At 36.1% G+C, this 17,500-nt stretch overlaps 1 protein-coding gene across 2 annotated transcripts in view; it reads left to right on the top strand.

Moving 5' to 3' along the window:
- The window catches only part of LOC136848100 (filaggrin-2-like), a 114,572-nt gene that overhangs the window by 88,727 nt on the left and 8,345 nt on the right, over positions 1–17,500 (top strand). For both annotated transcript variants that reach the window (XM_067120308.1, XM_067120307.1), the window contains exons 2-4: positions 5,548–5,752; positions 8,997–9,202; positions 11,542–11,685. In XM_067120308.1, the coding sequence (XP_066976409.1) occupies positions 5,551–5,752; positions 8,997–9,202; positions 11,542–11,685 (552 nt within the window). In that variant the 5' untranslated portion in view covers positions 5,548–5,550. The remainder of the gene's footprint in view (positions 1–5,547; positions 5,753–8,996; positions 9,203–11,541; positions 11,686–17,500) is intronic.

Genomic DNA, 17,500 nt, shown 5'->3' with positions numbered 1-17,500 from the left:
ACTCTTGACGAGAACTGAGAATTCTCTTTCAGATAAGTTACCTGGATTTTTTTCCCAATAATTGCATTATGAATTAAAGGACACGTGTTTTTGCCAGTGGTGTGACTTATTTTGTGGAAATCAGTTTTTCCTGTGATAAAAAACGCTGGTTATTAAATGGTTAAACGCGGCTGTTTGTAATTGTTCATTTCATGTCGTGCGACAAAGCAGTTTTTGCAATTTTCCATTTTTTTTTTCATCTGTGTCAGTTTTGAATGGACTTGAGTGTTTTGAGGTATTAAAATGGCAAGTAGATAAGAAGCTCTCGTAATTTATGAAATGTCTTGTATTCTGTAATAAACCAGGCAAGGGGGAAAACTGATTTCGAACGGCTGATTGGCAATATAAATAAAACCTAATGACTTAAGGGATTATACAGTATATAGTAGATGTCATAACAGCAATATTTCTGTTGGATTAATAAATGAACATCATTTATTCAGTGATTCCGATCGCTCTAGCTTAGAGTGTGACGCATTGCCCTTCGAACTAGACCTTAAAGGTATTTTGAAGGTTTTCTTTGTCGTGAGTCGCATTCAGTTTTTCAAGAAACCGGAAGAATTGAGGGGGAAAAAAATTGGGTTTTGTCTATTGCTAAATCATGTGCATCAGTTTAATGATTTTGTTTTGATTGCTTATTATATTTTAATTCAACGTGGTTCTCTTTTAGGTTAACTTATGGCTATTGATAGAAGGAATTTCCTTGTTTGTCTATATTTAATTCCTGTGCCCTATGATGATGTAACTTTCATTCTTGATTTGCAGTTTTGGGCTATTTTCTCTCTCTCTCTCTCTCTCTCTCTCTCTCTCTCTCTCTCTCTCTCTCTCTCTCTCTCTCTCTCGTAGCTCGGTTGGAACGCGTCTAGCTCACAAGTGGACGACCCAAGTTCAAATCTTGATTGGGACGAGGAGGGAGAAATATGTGCATTTCCTAAAAGCAACTGGAGAGGGTCCCAGTTTGGGTGGAGGGAGATAAAAAGAAGAAAAAAAGAAAGAAAACTACACCTGAGTGCACATTGTTCTGTCAAAATGGGGTGAAGCCAGTCATAAGATAATTTCTCTCTCTCTCTCTCAGAGTACAGACACTCACACACACACACACACACACATGTGTTTGTGTGTGTGTGTTTTGTGCATGTATGTGGTTGTGTTAACAGTAAGTTCAACTGAAATCATTGAAATGTCGCACTCCAAAAGGCGATAACCCCTATTCTCTAATCCTCTTTTAATGTTCGAGGCAAATGTGTTTTGTTAATAAAGTCGTTATTTTGGTAAAAAGAGTTCCTTGTCTCTTGATCTTTTATATAAGTAAAGCATCTTATTATCAACTTTATATTGATTAAATGTTCTCTTTCTTTAATGTCATAGTTTTATTAACTTATTTTATTACTCTCCCCTGATTTCTTTGTCATCATGAACTTCTGTTTGAAATCGTTTGCTTTCTATTCAGAAAGGATATCAGAAAAGATATTTTTCAAGGTATCACTTTCAAACGTTAATCATATCTTCTTTCAGATCATTAAGCACCATATTGGAATATTACTTCGCTTGATTGCTTTCCTAATATAAATTTCAAGATAAGCACGTTTTCTGAGAGTATCTCACGACGAGTTCTAAGAAGACTCGATTAACATGACGAATTTTAAGGATTTCAATTTTGGAAAAGGCATTAACTCGCGCAGTTAGTTTAGCTGACGGGAAATGAAAATTAGAAAAACAAGAATATGATTTTATTACTCGTTTTATCCTCTAAAACGAAAATTGTGCTACATTTCTAGATCATTTTAATACTCCCACCGTATGTTCATTTAAAGAGATATGTCAAATCCCAAGTTAGATACTTAAAGCCTGCTTAATCTAACGAGTTCTTAGGACAGCTGCTATAGATTTGTACGATTCATAGAAAGCATCCCAAGTTAGATACTTGAAGCCTACTTAATCTAATGAGTTCTTAGGACAGCAGCTGTAGATTTGTACGATTCATAGAAAGCATCCTGAAGATTAGTTTTCCGTATTTCGTTACCTAATTGACCGTCACACCAGTAACTCTGTCTTCTGTAAATCCTTTCCATATCTGTGACCTACCTTACTGTGTTGCAACTTTGAATTCCGGCATTAAACTGCCTGATGAGGGGGTGAGTAGATCGCTGGTAGTATTCGAGAGTGAGTCAGTAATTATCCGGTCTTTCGTATAATTACTCCTTAGAGCAACAGCAGAGAAATCGAAATTCACCCCCTCCCTTTTTTTTTAATGTATGTCGAAGCTCTAGGAACAATCGACTAAGAGCATTGCAAAACAAGGGGATTATATCAGATAATGATATGTTGATCAGTTCTCTACCCTAGTCCGACTTAACTATTTATGAAAAGTTCAGTTCAGGTATATAATTATTGACTTACCATCATGTACGGAGGGTGTACTGTTTACCTTATATTTCATGTATGTGACTTCATTACATACCGATATTAATGTTGTGATTGTCAGCCCTCTCTCTCTCTCTCTCTCTCTCTCTCTCTCTCTCTCTCTCTCTCTCTCTCTCTCTCTCTCTCTTATTGTGTGTATGTATTATACATACATACACGCACTATGTATATATGTGTGTGAAAGGGCGTGAGTAAAATAAATTGCATGTCCATTTCGACAAGAATAACTCATCGTCCATTTCTAGTGAAAATTTGCCCTAATTCTGCAAAGAGAATTGTATTCCGTAGGGAATGTACTGCCTCTGTCGCTTATCTCCTGCAAAAATATATTTCGCTGTTTCCCTCTCATTTATTCACCATTAGAAAAGCTACACGACACTTCGTCCCCTCCGAAAATTGTCTTGATTTTGCCTCCTTGAATCCGAGACCTGTCTCCAGAAGTGCAAGGCTCCATTTTTCGGTTTTATCCAATTCATTGTTCTGAGAGAGAGAGAGAGAGAGAGATGATTATGTCTAGTTCCAAAGTAATATACATATATATATACATATATATATATATATATATATATATTATATATATATATATATAAACACACACAATCATATATACGTATACATGTATACGAACACACAATAAGCTATTTTTCCTTACAGAGAGTGGCTCTAGAGAGAAAAAAAAGGACAAAAACTTCATTTGCTTACCAGGAAGACCCATCACAGTACTTTGAACCCCAGTACTCACTGTCATTCAGCTGTCTTGCATGCGCTCTCGATTCCACTTTGTTGAGGCCCTTACTGTCCCACAGTGCACTACTCTCACAGAGTCTGTGCAGTTCCTTACAGGTCTTCCTTTATTCCTCCTCCTCCTCCTCTTAAAACTTCCGAATCATATGCAATTTTACGAACCTTTCGTGCGCTATTTTCTCCACATTAACACCAACTTTAAACTCTTTGATCCAGTTTTTCACAAGCGATAACCATTTCGACAGTTTTACGTAGATGAACACATCTTACCCAGTTCATCTTAGTCTCTCCATCATTTTTTCTTTCATATGTGTACAACGTCCACACATCTCCTCCAGAAAGGAGAAGCTGTGCATTCTCCCAGGCATCTAAACGAAATCAGCTCTGGCCATTCTTTCATCATCCATGTCAGCATTAACTACCCCATCATCCTGATTTCTTTATACTATACCAGTCTATCTATCTATCTATCTATCTGTCTATTTATCTATATATATATATATATATATATATATATATATATATATATATATATATATATATATATATATATATATATATATATATATATATATATATATATATATATATATATATATATGTATGTATGTATAACTTGTTCCAGTAATGGAAAAGAACGGGAATGAAGGAAAATCTAGGGAAAGTCTGTCTCTGTCTCGCTTGTTTTTGAGAATTTGAAATAATGGTTGCGATAGGTAATTTAAATATAAAGGAAAATCAAGGGATTACTTTGAAAGGTGTTGAGTTCCTTATAGGTGTAAAAAGATTTGAAAGTTAGAAAATCTGAGATTCGTAGAACAATTACAAAAGTAGTGGATGAAAGGATGGACCATTGTTTTGAGACGGATGGTTTGCTCATGAGAAAGAATAGAGGGCGGTGGTTCGGCGAAAAGAGTGTGAAATTCGGAAGTAGTGTTTTAAATAAGGAGCAGAATACTAGGTGGAAAGTATTTGATAGATGGCGCGAAAGCGGATATTGAAAGTGTGAGCGTTAGAGTCCAGAAACTACTAGAGTGGTTACAGAAAAGAGCCGAATCATACAAAATTTGACATACTGCTGATGAACCGTTTGGGTAAGTGTATGGAGTTTTTTTTTTTTTTTTTTTTTTTTTTTTTGTCGCGGAGTTCCTCCAAGATTCATGAGGTACATTACGAGTTTGGCACTGACTTCTGTCGTTCCTTCTCTACAGCCACCCCGTGTTATGAAAACAGCATAGTATTTTATATAACAAAATATATACTGTATATATAATATACAGTACATATCATCATCATCCAGGTGCCATATCCCCAAGGACGTCGGCAATCATGGCTCGCCACTCCTCTCTATTTCCGGCTCTCTGCAGCAACTGAGCTGCAGACATTCTTCCTCCAGTCATTCTCACCAATCCATCCATATATTTTGTCTAGGTCTTCCTCTTGGCTGACTTCCATTGATTTTACCAGTGAGAGAGATGTTCTAGTTCTTGTCTTCTCACTATGTGACCCCAAACCGCATTTGTCTACCTCTCACTGAAGCCAAAAGTTCTCTCTCAGTGCCTACTCTCTCTAATACCTGCTCATTAGTTTTCCTTTCTGTCCATGATATTTTCAGCATCCTTCTCCAAAACCACATTTCTGCAGCCTGTAACCTCTCCTCATCTGCCTTCCTCAAGGTCCAAGTTTCACAGCCATACAACAATACAGACCAAACAAAACATTTCACAAATCTTCTCCTAAGATTCATCGATATTTTGAGTTGGTGACTAATTTCTTTATCTTACCAAATGCATCTTTTTGCCATGGATATTCTCTTCCTGATCTCTTTTTCGCATTTTCCATCACTTGAGACAGTGCATCCTAAATAATTAAAACTATCGGTTTTGTTTAACTGTTTCAGCATTAATTCTTATATCTGTTCTTGGGGATTTCATTTTTGGAGATAACCATAACTTCTGTTTTCTTAATATTTATTGACATACCCCTTTCTCTGCTTGACTCGTGTAAAGTACTGACTAAAGCTTGAAGTTTATCATGAGAGTCTGCAACAAGTGCTGTACATCTATATACTGCATATATATATGTATATAATATACAGTATATATATATATATATATATATATAATATATATATATATATATATATATATATATATATATATATATATATATATATATATATATATATATATATATAATAATATGTATATATATGTGTATGTGCATATATATAAGGGATAAGAGTGGCGAACAATAATATATAATATAAATTATTCATTTTTCTTCTGCTGGCTGATTCCTTCAACAAATAATCCTTTCATCACTGCGTCTCACTTTCAGGGTATGATTGTCATGCTGATCGTAGCTACGGTAGTATTATCAAAACGTACATCAGGATACAGAGAGGGGACTAAATTCGGACCTAGTGACGTAGAGCAGAAAGCTCTGGATAAGAGAAGCTCTGCCAGTGTTCCTTTAAGAGACCTCTCGATCCCGTGGAGTCACCCAGCCTACGTCAGGAGGGATCTTCTGCCATCTGCCACAGGTGGGTACAAGCAGGAGAATACCCGTGCCCACATAAATATATATATGTATATATACATATACGTCCATACACGTATATATATATATATATATATATATATATATATATATATATATATATATATATATATATTTATATTTATATTTATATTTATATATGTGTATGTATGTGTGTATTTTAATGGTGGTATTTTTCGAAGTGGCTGAATGAAATAGAAGTATATATTATTTTTGACGGCAGGGATTGTTGTTTTTTGTTCAAGGTGGTTTTATTCCAGGGGTGTCAGTAAGGGAAATAAGGAATTAAAAAAAATACATGTACGCAAATAATCCTACATACATCTTATGATGAGTATACTGGTAATTGGGATCTAAGACACTAAAAGAACAAAAAATAATGTACTCTTTTTAGAAACCTGTAAACTCTGAAGATATGTTACGTGTACCCCATCTTTTTGGGGAATGATTTATTTCGTTGTAATAAATTTCATGTTGTTGTGTTTAGATTAAGCTGGCCTTATGCCGTCACAAGAAGCCTTTTAGTAACTTAAGGTGGCTGAAATGATTAAAGATCGTGCCCAATTTGAAGATCGATCGAATGATTGATTTTACAGTGACCTCTTGTATAATTTCTGTTGTTCTTCGTACCTGTCAGTTGCAGCGCTTAAGCTCGTAAATTATTTAGTTGAATTATGTGATGAGATGCATAATTTGCTTCTGGTGAATGAGTGATCATCTGGCAGCTTCTCAAGAGCAGACAGGTACTCGGCGTCCTACCAGGAGAGAGAGAGAGTGATTGAGTTATAAATTGAGAGTTCTCTTGCTCAGAGATTCTGACCGAAATTTAAATTTGACAGGAGAGGAATTGTCAGCTTTCGTAAATGTCAGCGTAGTTAAACATGATTGAAAATGAGAACTACCTGGAGATTTTAGAATAAAATGATTACCAATGTTTTCTGTAACGAAAATAAAGCTTATGTGAAAAACTGTGTTCGCAAGTTCGCCTTGGATACGTCGTACTACTCAAGGGTATCATGAAACGATAAAAAAAAAAATCACTTAAAATATTGGTATTACTTATTATCGTTCTGTTTCAAATTTCTTGTCCTCCTGTCAGTAGTCAGTTGGTCTACGAGGTCACAAATCTTGGATATCAGTAGAATATGTGTGCTTTTTTTTTGCATTGATATATTTTTATTATTCTGAAAGCGTTCAGTCAGTAAGAAGCATTCATTTGTATTAAACCGGATTTTTTGTCGATCTGTGATCGTAATCCCTTTGACGAGATACAATTTTTACATGTTTTTGAAGAGTATTCTCTTCCCAGTCGTAAACTCCTAGATAAAAATGTCATTAAGTCTTATTGAGGTCGGGAAGAATATGAAGTAAGAGTAAGTACATTTTTAAATAAATTTTTTTTTTTTTTTTTTTTTTTTACATACGAGGCAAGCTAAACGTACCCATGATGAAGCGAGGTTTTCTTTGCGTGAGCTTAGCGAGACAAGATTGTTACTTTCAGAATTTTAATATGACAGCCTAGCTGTTTTCGTCGGGTAAAAAATGTTGAAAAATGAAGAAGAAAATATTCGTGTTGGTTGTCAAGTGAAAATTGCTTCTTTTTCTTTTCTTGTATGGAACAACACAGCTGTTCATATTAGATTAAGGAAAAAGAATTTGTTCTCTTTACGTTATAGAACTTACTGACCTGTTTTTATGTACAAAAGAGAGCCTTTTTGTCGGCGCTTATTAAAGGAAAAATATTTTATGTATGAAATGCAACTTCATTCCTTGTCGCTAAAAATAAATATATGATTTTATGATTTCATAAAACTACATGTATCAGTATTTTTATAAAAATACTCTATTAGTTCTATCATTTTTGTTCAGACTAAACAGTAGGGTCATTTGTTAATTGGTAAGATGCTCCAAGGAGAATGTACTTGGTATTTGCAGCTACAGTGTATTGCTGATGCGATTTTATAACGGCTGATGGATTGATTGATTTGGTATTAAATTGGCATCACAGCGTCACTAGTGAAAGACACCAAAAACATAGAACTTATTGATGCACTCTTATTATGACCTCTTGGCGCTTAAACCAGAGCCCGTTAGTGTGTTGCAAGCTTCTCAGTAATTTTCGTTTTGCAGAGTTACAGACATGATTACATGTTAGAAATTAAAATACTTATAAAAAAATATAATGGTCTGGACGGCAACAAAGTCATATAATGCATATTTCAGTCCCACGCATAAACATTCCGGTGTGCAAGAATATTGGGTCCGACCTTTTAGTTTTGTTTTTAATATAAGAAGAAAAATTGACCGAACCCATGTAGACTTTTATTTTGTTCTCAAGAGTAAATTTTAACAGCGAGTGTTTTCATTTGATGGAGCGAGTGTCTTTTTGTTTCTGTTTTAGCGTAAGTATATTTCTTTCCTTCACAGTTCGCTGAGGAGTATTTTCTAATGTCACCTTTAACATTTGAGGATTATAATAGTGCAGAACATATCCCGAAGGTCTGTGTAGTCTGTGTAATGGCAGGTTTACGTGTACGCAGTAACTTTGTATTTTATTCTCTAGGCTATATGAGGACAGCCGAGTCCTCACAAAGAAGAAAAGACCAATGGCGGGGCCATATGAGGACAGTAAATATTAGGTGTTGTTTTTGTTAGTGGTGGTATAATGTCAAGGTTTCCCTTATGTGTGTGTTCATACTGGAATTTTACAACTGGTATTTTCATTAGGTTATATGCAGAGTTGTTGTAATTCGTTGCGATAATCTCAGACATTTTAGTAACTAGTGAAACAACTGTAAAGATGATATAATCTATGGTTGTTCAGTTAGGAGATTTCTGTGTTCTGGAGGACCGGGTCTAAAATTTATCAGTGTATATAAAGGTGCTATGAATATCCTGGCTAGGATGTGCAGGTATCAACCTATCTTGCCGGATAGCTTCAATCATCAGTATCTAACAGCAGAGAAGTATCTTCATTATCTTAGAGTCATACGGTATAGAATATAGATTTTAATGTTTTGTTTGTCAGAGAGTACATTTCATATGATGTTGGACGGATTACAGAGATCAGAATATCCAGTAAGATGATGATTGAATTTTCATGTTAATTTGTGTGTGCTTCATAGCAAGATGCTGAAAGATGGCAGGAAACGTTCTTGCACGATACCGCCGTTAAATCAACGATGAACCTTCGTCATTTTCAAAACAACTTCTCTCGTTTTCTGTAGGTCATGGAAAAGGCTACCACACTTATGGCGACACAAAGCACTACGAGGACCACAGGCAGTACGGAGGAAAGGACCACGGGAAAGGCCACAAGCACCACAAAGGCGGCCATAAGGACCACAGCGGTTACAAAGGCCACAAAGGATACAAGGACAGTAAGGGTTATAAGAAGCAGGACAAAGGCGATTATGGCAAATCCAAGAAAGGGGTGAGTACGATGAATATTCCTTCTTTTGTTTTCATGCACAGGCTAAGGGGTGAGTACGATGAATATTCCTTCTTATGTTTTCACGCACAGGCTAATGGGACGGGCAACCCAGTTCTCGTATTCAGCCCGGCAGGAAACAGGAAAAAGGAAGAGGGGGAGAAAACAGGCTTGAGACTTCATCCGAGAAAGATGCTATGAAATGCTCATCAGAGCTCGGATCTTGTAAGCAGAGAATGCGATTTCGGGGCAGATCTTTTGACGGATGGAGTTGCTCTAAGTTATTTCTTTCTGTCTTTTCACCAGTTGATGTCTCTCTGTTTTCTCTTTTCTTCCATTTTTGTCTGTTTGTGTAACTTTTCGTGCTGAGGTCTCTGTATGTGTCTTTTCTTTGTACCATTTTACGTGTGTCTGTGTCTTTTCATGTGTGTGTCTCTTCCTTGCTTTAATTTCTGTTTGTGTGCGTCTGTTCTGTGCGTCAGCTCCTCTATGTATCTCTTTTTATGCTTGAGTTTCTGCCAGTGTGCGTCTTGTCTTTTCTGCCTGTTTATCTTCTTTGGTTCAGTTTCTGTCGTCCTGTGTTTCTTCTCTACATCAGTTTGCTTCCTCCCTACGACTCACATTCTGCGTTTCTTCTTTACCTCAGATTCTTGCTGTATGACACTGTGTCAATTTTTGTTTTTCCTTGTCTCTTCTTAGAGTCAGTTTCTTTCAGTGTGTGTCTCTTCTTTCCAGCATCTTAAATCTGTGTGCTTTCCTTGTTCAAGGTTTTTGTTTCAGTTTTGGCTGTTTGTGTCATTTTGTTGAAGCTTCCGTTTATCTGTGTCTCTTCTTTGATTAAGTTTCTTTTCGTGTGTTTGTCTGGTTATGCATGAGTTTTTGCTCGTTTCTGTCTCTTCTTTGTATATTTTGCTCTGTCGTTTTGTTTTCTTTGATTCAGTTTCTGTCTGTCTCCTCTGCTTTAGTGTATTTCTGTCTGCTTCTTCTTTGATTCAGTTTATGTGTCTGTCTTTGTTAATTTTTGTCTCTCCGTCTCTTCTGTACTTCAGGGTCTGTCTGTTTGTCTCTCCTGCTGCCTCAGTTTGTTTTTGTCTGTGTCTTCTTTTTCAATTACAGCCCAGATTTTCGTCATTCGATATCTCTTCCGGCTGATGTTAGAGGAATTTATTTCTGGTGATAGAAATTCATTTCTCCTATAATGTGGTTCGGATTCAATAAGCTGTAAGGTCCCATGGTTCATAGCCAGTTTGTTTAGGAGAGCTGTTAATCAGCTCAGTGGTCTTAAAACTGCTATACTTACTTTCTTCCCATCTGAATGCCCTCCATGCATCAGTTTGTTTGGCTGTGCCTCTTCTGTGAGTATTTGTCGGTTTTTTTTTCCTTTTTGTGATTCAGTTTCTGTCTCTACTTCAGATTATGCCTGTCTGTGTCTCCTCTAATTCATTTTTTATGTGTCCCTTTGCTTCAGTCTTTTCAGTTATTTTCTTTCTGTTTCGCTTCTTTGCTTTAGTTTCTGTATAATCATATAGCATATATGGGCTCTGATATTTTATGCTTATAATTTTGCGTGCCTCTTTGGAACTTCATCTCATAACTAATTAGTAAGTAATTAAAATATGTTGTGAAATAACAAGTACGTTATTTATTTGCATGATTCTGAAAAGTTTGTTTAAAAGTTCAAAGGTAACCTGTAATTCGTTTGTGCAGTTTTTGTTTTTAGCTTATTTTCCAAATTAGTCGTTGCTTGTTTTTGGAAGGGTATATCTTTGGTCATAGCCCTCCTTGCGGTTTAATCAGCTGTCAAAATTACTCCCAGATTGTATGACATAGTGGCATGAATTTTCACTTTGTTGCCAAGTATGACAATCTTCTTTTCTTCCGTTTTCTTGATTTTTAAAACCTTTATTGAAAATCTTTCCTTCATAGGAGTTTATTTCTTCAAAGAGAGAAGCTCCTCCCCATCCCTTTTGATTTATTACCTCTGTTCCAGTGGTAGATAAATGAACTGAGTCGCCCACCCCATTGGTCTTTATGTAAGGCAACAATTTTTCAGTCGAGTGTAATTAACTGTGGTTTGGAATTACGTAAATGATACGTTATAGATTACATGGTTGGTTATTTTTATTACTAATTAGAGGCCACATTGTTAGTGCAATAGTTTCATTCGGTCTTTCATACAGCTTAATTTGTATCTGAAATAGAACACAGAAATACATTCGGCACCTGAAAGATTGCATCATGTATCGGGGCTTATTTTCCTCTTGTTTATTTATAGCAGAATGATATTTTAGCGCAAAATTGTGCGAGCGAGTTTTAAACTGTTCTTTTACTTGGACGAACAGGGTTACGACGGACATCATGGAAGTGGGCATAAAGGAAAGCATGATAAAGGACAGTACTATGGCAACTACGAGAAAGCAGGGAAAGGGAAAAAAGGCGGCAAATACGGAACCAAGGGACACTACAACAAGGGGTACAGAGACAAGGTAAGATTTGCATTAATAGCCAGCCCCCTATCGACAAGGGGACCGGATATTATAAGTTGACCCTTCGTTTATCCTCATGTCCGTCTGCGCGTCAGTGTGTTCGTCACGCCAACCTTGGCTCTGAAACTTCCCAAACGATTGAAGGGATTTCATTGGAACCAGGTATAAAGGTAGACATTCATTCTTGGATAGATGTGCGCGGAAGATCGTCCGCCTGTTTCGTCTGGCTTCCCTTGGGTTTGCACTTTCTTCTTTTTTTATTGTGTCTGTCACTCTTGCCTTTTAATCGCATACCCTCGAATGCGGTTGATGTTATGCAAGTCAAGCTGAGGTACAGAAGTACGTCATTTTGCATAGGTGTGCTGTCAGTGTACATTGATTTATCATGAATTTTTATCATACTTTGTGCAGGTGAAATCATGGTTCAAAAGACAGCCCATCTTTACCAAACATCTTTGCAAAAAGTATAATGGCAACTTCATCGGCATCTAGTAATTTGGAATGGATGGTAGAGAACAACTATTGGTGTAGCAAACATATAAGACTTTAGTAATATATTCAGAATGCCCGTTTTGTTTTTCATAGTAATAGAGAAAGTCACTAAGAAGTGTAGAAAGGCGGGCATTCTGGGAATTGCTATATGCTGGTGACATAACGTTAAAAGTAGAATGAAAGGAGGAAAATTGAGAGGGTAAACTTGCAAAACAGCACAAGAAAAGCAAAACATATGGTGACTGTAAAGGAAGAAGAGAAAAAGTAGTCTCGAAAGTAGCCATATGGATGCTCATGGAAATGTGAGGTGAACCTAGTGTTATTTATCGTATGTAGCAAATGAGTCACAAGAGAAGCTCGGGATTCCAAGTATGCTCATTATAACAGATGAGCAAATAGTCATGAGAACGATTTGGAGTTCCAATTTCGTAAACAGTAAAATTAGATGATGCATGCAAAAGGCCAATTCTCTTCTGCGCAGCTATACATAGGCGCTGACAAAGGAAATGGAAGAACCCTGAAAAGCTGTGACCATAGGATACCAAGATTCATGGCAGAGTGATGTTGGAAGATAATACTACGTATAAAGAAGTTCCGAAGACGTGTCAATAAAGAAGTTCCGAAGACGTGTCAAGTGGTTGGAAAATTGTTTGCATTCTCAAATATTTAGATGGGTTTCACACATAAAGAACTAGATGTGGAAGAACTAAAACTTGAAGGAAAGCCCCCTTCCCCCCAAAAAATGACAATTGGTCTAGGTGAAGATCTAGCTTAGATAAGAAATCAACCAGAAAGTGCAGATGACAAAAGAAATTGGGGGAACTCATTTCCCATCTAACCCAGGTCATGACAGATTTGACATGAAATCGGAAATCGTCAAGAGAGACTATCCATAGGTCCTAGTGTTTACAGATTGAATAAGTTTATATTATATATATATATATATATATATATATATATATATATATATATATATATATATATATATATATATATATATATATATATATATATATACTGACTGACATACCCGCATTGCACGGTAAAAACTCAAAGCGTAGAACACAACACACCCAGACTGTAGAATACACCCAAAACATAAAACACACCGAAAAAAGTAGACCACACCCGGATATTTTTTTTTATCCCAACCTTCTATTAGACAGGAAAAGGAATCGAATCTATCTATAATGTAATATCAAAGAATTTTTATTTATAGGTTTTTAAAAATATAAATTCAGTGTACAAATTATAAAGTAAAATCTTTCACAATTTCAGTGTAATACTACTTTAACACAAAACTTTATTATAAACAATATTTTTAGTTTCACCATCAGGAGCAAGAATAAATAAATTCTTCGGTGAACCCACCCTTCAGCAATCAACATAAAGTTGTCCATGGGAAAAACATGACGATCTCAAATCCACTCCACAGTAGTTTATAGACTGTCCCCATGCCTTGTTGATCGTGATCGAGAATGGAAGTCTCACTGGAAATTCAATCTCGTAAAGTTAAAAGGCAGATCGGTCGGAATGAGTGGTATCCGTGGGATAAAAACGGTTTCATCCTCTCCCTTTCCTCTTAAGATAGTTACTTCAATTACATTGCCCAACATTTCTAACATTTTATATTTCACCCCTTCTCACCCCCCTTCCTATCTGGACTGAACTTGGACTTAAAGGGCATCGGGAGTGTCACTATTCATCTCAGTGACCTCGAAAACTATGGATTAGACACTAACATCTGTTGTTTCCGGCTATTTTTACATGTCACCCCTTCCCACCCTTTGGTGACAGTGATATTGCGCCCCCACAGTATTCTTTTCCAGATAGTAAGTCATATGTTTACCGAAATGAGGTGTGATGAACCTCTAAAGTTTAATTAATTATTAAGTCTACAGGCAGAACCAGCCCGTTTCAGGGAATCCCTTCCCACCCCCACCCCCTTTGGTGCCCTTTGGTGCTAGTGATGTCTTACCCCCGCAGTATTCTTTTCCAGATAGTAAGTCATATGTATACAAAGTTTGATTGAAATTGCTCAATGCATTTCAGAGTTGTGCTGGAACGTACACACACACATACATAAATCCATTTTTATATATATAGATTATGTATATTTTATAAGAAATTCAGTACAACATATGCTTCCTTTTTCTTCTTCTGTCTGAAGTTCTTAAATCCAAAAACTGGATAAATTAAAAGAAAGGTTCACACGTACCAGGGGAAGATTGTAGGCCGTTCATATTCGAGTTTCTGGTTATTCCGAGATCATCCCTCAGTGTTGTTTATCCTCAAAGGGGATTTATGTTATTTTTACTCCAGCCGTTGGTGAATTCTCGCCAAATAATGAATCGTGCGTCCTCCTTTCATTCCTTCAGTGGAATTGACAGGAACGTTTTCTGCAGCAACATTTTCTGCTTTCGTTTTAGGGAAGGAGGAGATGGAGGAGAAAACGTTGCATGCAATATTTACCAAGATTAGGTTTCTCCAATTTTGAAATAGGGTGATAAGGCGAATCGTTTTCATTCACGGGGATGGAAGTCTTAGTTCCAGGTAAGGATTGAAATTTCATTTTCCATATATATGTATATGTATATATATATATATATATATATATATATATATATATATATATATATATATATATATATATATATATTATGTGTGGGCGTGTCTAAATATATACATAATGTATATATATGTATATATATGTATGTATTTAAATGTATATTTTATATATATATATATATAGTGCCACCTCCTGATATGTGAGAGGTGGCACTAGATAAAAAAAAAAAGCACAGTGGTTTCTGCCACATTCATCCTTACACTAATGAATTGGAGACTAACCACACGTTCAGGAAACTTCCCCAACATCAGCCGCTTCATACCCCTACACGGAAAGCTCATCACCATCGCGTCGAACGCTCTAACACGCACACACACTGCCCCATTCTCTGCTGGTTTTCACACACTTTCTTGTTGCCTGGATAGTAATGATTTTCCTTTCCAATATTACTTTCACCCCATATGGGTATCCGGAACTTTCTATGTAATATGTCTTCTTTTCCTTCCTACCACTTCAAAGTTATACTCAACACTAACTTACTTTTTATATATATATGTGTGTGTGTATACAATATATATATATATATATATATATATATATATATATATATATATATATATATATATATATATATATATATATATGTATGTATGTATGTATGTATGTATGTATGTATGTATGTATGTATATATATATAAACATATATACGGTATATATACACATGTATGTATGTATGTATGTATGTATATTCTGCTGAGGCCACAGGAAGAATAAAAGAAAGAAATACCAAGAGTCTTGGTGAACAAGGAGGAAAATGAAGAAGAGTGGAGAGACACCATACGAATATATCATGGGAGGGAAATGTGAAAATTAATCAGTGGCAGGCAGACACACTGAGAGAGAGCGCGACTGACTCAGTTTCATAATGCACTGAGAGAGAGAGAGAGAGAGAGAGAGAGAGAGAGAGAGAGAGAGAGAGAGAGAGAGAGAGAGCACCACAGGGGGATCTCATTTCCTCATGTCTAATACGTGCAAACGAAGCCCCTCTTCGTTGTAGATTCTTTTCAAAGTAGCACAAAAGAGATAAGAGATTGAAGACGACAAATATGACTAAAAGTGGAAAATGAAAAGATTAATTGCTGTAGAGGGAGAAAGAATGGAAGAGAGGAATTAATAACTTAATGGCTACACGTGTATGTACATGCAGGCACATATAAAACAAATGCAAAGCCATTTTTACTGCCCGAGAATTTCACACAAATAACCCATTCTGATAGCTTCAGAGGACTTTTTTTTATGGCACGGGAGATGTACACACTTTATACGAAATACAAAGGATTCCAATATGAGAGAGAGAGAGAGAGAGAGAGAGAGAGAGAGAGAGAGAGAGAGAGAGAGAGAGAGAAATATCCGTATTCACACGCGCACATATATATATATATATATATAAATCTATGTATGCGTGTGTGTATTCACTTATGTCTCGTTCTTCTACTCATGGTATTCCGTGAAACCCTTCTAGTCTGCGTTTGTTACGTCGTACACGATAGTGGAAAGGTTTTGCAATTTCTGTTTATTAAACCTAGTTTCGTATAATTTTTCTCCACGACTCGCGTTCCTTGCTTCTGAATATATAATACAATATGTATATTCTCTCTCTCTCTCTCTCTCTCTCTCTCTCTCTCTCTCTCTCTCTCTCTCTCTCTCTCTCTCTCTCTCTCTCTCTATATATATATATATATATATATATATATATATATATATATATATATATATATATATATATATATATATATGTTACTATACTATATATTCACAAGCAAGGGACACGAGTTGTTGAAAAAGATTATATGAAACTGGGTTGACTAAACAGAAATTGCAAAACCTTCCCACTTATGTGAGTAACATAACACACACACAGGAAGGATTTATCGGAATTCCATGATGAGAAACCCGGGACGTACGTGAATACACACATTTGTACACATGTATAGAGACAAGCAAAGCATTGTGGGAGAATGTGAGATAAACGAACAAGGAAGATAGGTTTGAGATCATGAGGAAACATTACCATCCGATTTTTTCTGTTATGTACAGAATCATGTCAGACTCGCGGATATTGTGACAAACGGGAGAGAAAGAAGGGTTATTTAATTTAAAATATGCAGAGAGAGAGAGAGAGAGAGAGAGAGAGAGAGAGAGAGAGAGAGAGAGACTTGCATAATAAGGATGGAGACATGACTGAGAACTGAGACCATATCGAGTTTGTTCAGTCATGTATGGCCACAAATGGGTCACACACAGTAAGAAGAGAGAGAGAGAGAGAGAGAGAGAGAGAGAGAGAGAGAGAGAGAGAGAGAGAGAGAGAGAGACTTGCATAATAAGGATGGATACATGACTGAGAACTGAGACCATATCGAGTTTGTTCAGTCATGTATGGCCACAAATGGGTCACACACAGTTATTTGTTACAGGATAATTTCATGTATATTTTTACCGGAGGATTTCACGGATATATACATGTACAGTGTAACTGAATCACGAAAATATGGAACGTGATGAATATTAAATAAAGATAAAATCCACGAAGGAAAGGGAAACACTGGAGTGCTGCGAGGCCTTTCGACTCTGTCGTCCTTTACTTAGCAGACTGAAGAAATATTAAAGTAAGTTTACAAAGAAAACTCTTATAAATAACAGATGGGGATTACATTTATATGAGTTTTCTTTGTAAACTTACTTGTATATTTCTTC

This window comes from Macrobrachium rosenbergii, chromosome 18 (assembly GCF_040412425.1).
Source record: "Macrobrachium rosenbergii isolate ZJJX-2024 chromosome 18, ASM4041242v1, whole genome shotgun sequence".
Taxonomy (NCBI): Eukaryota; Metazoa; Arthropoda; class Malacostraca; order Decapoda; family Palaemonidae; genus Macrobrachium; species Macrobrachium rosenbergii.
The sequence above is the reverse complement of the archived record's forward strand: the minus strand, read 5'-3'. Positions and strand labels throughout refer to the sequence as shown.